At 39.8% G+C, this 5,405-nt stretch overlaps 1 protein-coding gene across 1 annotated transcript; it reads left to right on the plus strand.

Annotated features, from left to right (window-relative positions):
• Nucleotides 1-3,839: 3,839 nt before the first annotated feature.
• Nucleotides 3,840-5,175, plus strand: LOC128290558 (uncharacterized). Its single transcript, XM_053026259.1, has 2 exons — nucleotides 3,840-4,206; nucleotides 4,952-5,175. Exons 1-2 carry the CDS (start codon nucleotides 3,840-3,842, stop codon nucleotides 5,173-5,175), a joined length of 591 nt encoding a protein of 196 aa, XP_052882219.1.
• The last annotated feature ends 230 nt before the right edge of the window (nucleotides 5,176-5,405 follow it).

Below are 5,405 nucleotides of genomic sequence, written 5' to 3' on the forward strand. Positions count from 1 at the left end.
CGTGTGAAACCTACACTTAATTTGTAAAAATTAAATTAACCACACTGTTTAGCACACAAAGGTATGGCAGGCCATGTAGCACATGTAACAACCTAATTTAGGGCTTAGTCATAACAGTGGTCTCGGGACCACAAATATGAAGATAAAAAATTTATTTTTATTATTTTTATAAGGTTATAGCATGATTATATTAGTGCATGAAAAATTTGGTGAGTTAATTTTAATATTTTCAAGCCCGATTACGAAAAAGGACTAAATCGCAAAAAGGGCAAAAGTTACATTTTAGTACCCAAATGTGTTAAATAGCTAGAAAATCAAAATTGAGGGCTTTTAAAGGGCAATTACACCCTTTTTAATAGTGTTGGTCGGCCATGTGATGGATTTTAAACAAATAGTCAAAGTATTAGGTAGATGATGTCATGATTTGGTGATAAAATAATGCCTAAAAGCCTAGCTATCATTTTCTTCTTCTCCATCTTCTTTCTTCACCGAAATTATCATTAAATATTGAGGTTTGAAAGCTCAAAAATCTGTAGAAACTTAAAGCACTCATAAGTAAGTGATTTTAATTAGTTTTCTTCAAGATTTTTACACTTTTGAGACCCTTGAAGCATGAGCTTTCAAATGAGGGTGATATCTTACAAAATGGTCAAGAGTTTAGGGTTTTTCCATGTATGTATTTGTGACATATAATGAGTTTTTATGGAGGAATATGAGTCCTAGTTGTGTTATAAACAACTTTTATGAAATGTGTTAGCATGAAAACACCTAAAGGGACTATTTTGCATAAGATTGCAAATTAAGTATAAGTATCTAAAATAGTGAGAATTTGGGATTGCTCTAGTAGTAAAAAGAGTTTATCTAGGCTTGAAGTATGAAGAAATTTGATAAAAAATCAAATTTTGAGCATGGGGGTAAAATGGTCATTTTGCTAAAGTTTAGGGGCAAAATGGTCATTTTATCAAAGATGTAAATTTTAGATAGTCTAATTGTGTTTAATGACTGAATGAGTGCATTTTGTTATTATAGATCAAGATTTGCCAAAATCGAGCCTAGACCGGGGCAAAGCCAAGCAATCTGATTAAGCTGACTAGTCAAGTAGTTTTTGTAAACCGAGGTAAGTTGTATGTAAATAATACAACTATATTATTAATGCATGTATTCGATTGTTATTGATTTGATATAGCATAAATTTTTAGAATTGGAACTAAGTATATGTATTTTTGATTGAGAAAGTTAAAAGATCCAGTAAGAACCCTAGGAAACAAACCGGATATTCATGCCATGACATGGGGTTATGTGAGAGCCAGTATAAGACCATGTCTGGGACATGGCACCGGCATAGAGACGAGGTCTAGTGTAAGACGTGTCTGGGACATGCATTAGCCGCATCATGATAGCCTGTGGCATCGGCGTAGAGGTGAGTGCTAGTGTAAGACATGTCTGGGACATGCATTGGCCTCGATGATGTTAGCCAGTGTAAGACGTGTCTGGGACATGCATCGACTAAGTTTCGTGCTAGTGTAAGACGTGTCTGGGACATGCATCAACACGTGTACACGAGAGCCAGCGTAAGACCATGTCTTGGACATGGTAGCAGTTACTTAACCCATGTTTGAGGCTTATAGAATATCTGTTAGTATTCCAGAAGGTTCAACTTTAAGAGTTAAGAAAGAGATTTAATAAGGAAAGTATGATAAAGTTGTAAGTGTTACAGGTACCTATTTGGTAGGCATGAGTAATGAGCTCGATTAGAAAATATGATTTGAGTTGATGGTAATGAGTAAGTCCAGTTTATACTTACCTTTGAGCTATGAGCATAATTGATAAACGGTGAAGTTGTTATTATACATGTATTTTTATGCAACTTACTAAGCTTTATGCTTGCTCTCTTTCCTTCCCTTTTCTTTCAGTACTGCCATTTTTCTCGAGGATCCCTTGAAGTCAGAGATATCAATCACACTAGCAGCCGTAATACTTGGTATAGTTGGATTTATATTTTTGGTTATGGCATGTATAGGGCTAGACTAGGGAGTTGTATTATTGAGAATTGTTTATGTATATTGGCTGAAGATAAAAGCCCTTCATTTTGTATTAAGCCTAGATAACGGCTATTATTCATTTTGGCAAATGTATATGATGTTCCTTCTACGAATGAATTAATGTCTTTTGGGATGGAATTAGCATATTAAAATGATCTTTTGTAGGTTTTGCAAATTGGGTAACAAAATGGCTCGAAAGATAGCCTCGTTTGTCCATACAGGCAAGATACACGGGCGTGTGTTATAGACCGTGTGTGACACACGGCTCACCCCCATGGGTGTGTGTTATGGCCATGTGTCCCCCTGCACTTAAACTTTTAAATCAGTATTGTCCACGGTTAGGCCACACAGGCGTGTGCCCACAGGCGTGTGCCATAGCCATTTCTATAAGTCTGTATTGCCCACAGGTAGGCCACACGGGCGTGTGTCATGGTCGTGCCCTAAAGTCAGTGTCACACACGGGCTGAGGACGTGGGCGTGTTCCGAGTCACATGGGCGTGTGGAACCCTAAAGCATGAATTTCACCAAATTTTTCTTAAATTCTTAGTTAAGTCCAAATCGTCTCGAATGTATGTTTTGGGCCTCGTAAGCCCATTCAAGGAACTAATTGCTTATGAAAGTAAAATTTTTAAATTTTATCAAAATTTTACCACCCAGTTTTGTATAGTTGATTGAGTTAAGTCAGGTAACACCTCGTACCATGTCCCTGCATCAGATATGGGAGAGGGGTGTTATATTTAGTGGTATCAGAGCTAGGGTTAATCGATTCTAGAACTAACCTAGCTAAAATACGAGTCTAGCCATACATGCCATATATATATACATTGATAGTGTGACGATTCCTGACAATTAAAAATTGTGTTTTTCTTATATAATAAATGGATCCTGATGGAACCACAGCAGATGACGTGAAAAGTAATGTGTCGACTTTCGCAAAAGGGACCACGCCGATAGAGAGTGAGCCCGTATGTATGGGCTACGGCGGAGGGGCTAGGGAAGCCTACCTCCGAATGATGGATGCTTGGTACACAGAGTTAATCCGTGCGAACCCGAACACTCCACCTCCCCCACCTTCTCTAATTCCTCAGTATGCCCCGGTGGCTCCGCAAGGTGCAGACATGTTTAGGAGAGAAAAGCCTCCGGTAGACAAGATTCAGAAGCAAGGGGCCGAGGAATTTCGAGCTAGTGTAGATGATGAACAGGAGAGAGCAGAGTTCTAGATAGAAAATACCATGAGGGTATTTGATGAGCTATCATGCACACCCGATGAGTGCGTAAAGTGTGCCGTGTCACTCTTACGAGACTCGGCTTATCAGTGGTGGAACATTCTTGTGTCTGTTGTACCGAGAGAGAGGATCACTTGGGAATTTTTCCAAGAAGAGTTTCGAAAGAAGTATATTAGCCAGAGGTTCGTGGATCAGAAAAGGAAGGAATTTTTAGAGTTGAAGCAAGGTAGTAAGACTATGATGGAGTATGAGCGTGAGTTTGTGAAGCTTAGCAAATATGCGCGAGAATGCGTATCCACTGAAGCTACTATGTGTAAGAGGTTTGAGGATGGCCTCAATGAATACATTCGAGTGTTTGTGGGCATCCTAGAGTTAAGAGAATTTGTGGTGCTCGTTGAGAGAGCATGTAAAGCAGAAGAGCTGGTAAAGGAGAGGAGGAAGGTGACCATTGAGTCGTTAGATTTAAAGAGAAGATAGATGGGGAACACGCATCAGTCCTTCTCCAAGAGGTCGAAAGAAATTAATACTCGATCGAATGGGATTTTCGCGAAGGAGCAAAAATCGATAGAATATGACGTCTAAAGCCCAGACCACTTCGGTTGCTAGTGTCGGCAGTATACAGCCAAATAGGCAGGAATGTCTACAATGTGGGAGACGCCACTTGGGCGAATGCCGAGTAAATGAGAGGGGATGTTTTAAGGGTTGTTCGTTAGACCACTTTATCCGAGATTGTCCCGAAATAAATGACAAAGAGAAAAATCAAGAGGTGAGGGCGAGTAATGCTCCTTTGAGGGGCAGACCCCAAAGAAATACGGGCAGTGGAGCTAATAGTAGAGGCAGGACTAGAGATGCAGTGGTGAGGTCCGAGGGCAGAGCGCCTACGAGGACTTATGCTATCTGTGCCTGTGAGGAGGCAAAATCTCTTGATGTGATTATGGGTACTTTTTCTATTCATGACATTTATGTTGTTGCTTTGATTGACCCGGGATCTACCCACTCCTATATATGTATGGATTTGATGCCCCGTATAAACATGTTAGTAGAGTCCACTAAGTTTGTAATAAAAGTGTCTAACCTGTTAGGCAAGCATGTATTAGTGGACCAAGTATGTAGAAACTATCCTTTGATGATTAAAGGCCATTGCTTTCTGGCCAACTTGATGTTATTGCCGTTTAATGAATTCGATATAATTCTTGGGATGGATTGGCTAACCTCCTATGGTGTTGTAGTAGACTGTGGAAGAAAAGTAATTCAGTTAAGATGTGAGGATGGTGATGTTCTTCAAGTTAGGACAGATAACCTGCTTGTGGTAATATCATTTTTAGTCACCGAAAAATATTTGAGAAAAGGTTATGAAGCTTATTTAGCTTTTGTGCTAAATACCCAAGTGTCTGCTTCAAAGATTGAGTCAGTACCAGTGGTTTTTGAGTTTATAGATGTTTTTCCGGAGGAGTTGCTCGGGTTACTACCAGTTAAGATTCAAGGAACAAGATGTGTCGAAGACTACTTTACGGACGAGATATGGGCATTACGAGTTTCTTGTTATGCCTTTTGGATTGACAAATGCCCCAACGGTATTTATGGACTTGATGAACCGCATCTTCCGACCGTATTTGGATAGGTTCATCGTCGTTTTTATTGATGACATCTTGGTTTATTCGTGTAACGAGAATGAGCACGCAGAGCATTTGAGAACTGTGTTGCAAATCTTGAGGGATAAGCAACTTTATGCCAAGTTTAGTAAGAGCGAGTTTTGGCTCAAGATGGTTGAGTTTCTAGGACATATAGTGTCGGGTGATGGAATCCGAGTTGATCCAAATAAGATCTCCGCCATTGTGGAGTGGAAACCACCGAGGAATGTGACAGAGGTTCGCAGTTTTCTGAGGCTAGCGGAATACTATAGATGATTTGTAAATGGATTCTGCATGATAGCTACACCGATAACAAGGCTACTGCAGAAAGATGTCAAGTTCGAATGGACAGAAGAGTGCCAATAGAGCTTCGAGAAAATTAAAGGCTTTTTTTACCAAAGCCCCAATTTTAGTGCAACCTAAGTCGGGCAAGGAATTTGTAGTTTTTAGTGACACCTCTCTAAACGGTTTAGGGTGTGTGCTAATGCAAGAAGGCAAGGTTATAG

This window comes from Gossypium arboreum, chromosome 3 (genome assembly GCF_025698485.1).
Source record: "Gossypium arboreum isolate Shixiya-1 chromosome 3, ASM2569848v2, whole genome shotgun sequence".
NCBI classification, from domain to species: domain Eukaryota; kingdom Viridiplantae; phylum Streptophyta; class Magnoliopsida; order Malvales; family Malvaceae; genus Gossypium; species Gossypium arboreum.

Bases quoted from the DNA above. Each gene is read 5' to 3' on its own strand.
- LOC128290558 (XM_053026259.1), top strand. From the start codon at position 3,840: ATGACGTCTAAAGCCCAGACCACTTCGGTTGCTAGTGTCGGCAGTATA. The intron at 4,207-4,951 runs GTACTTTTTCTA...ATGAGCACGCAG, and splicing joins ATCTCTTGATGTGATTATGG to AGCATTTGAGAACTGTGTTG.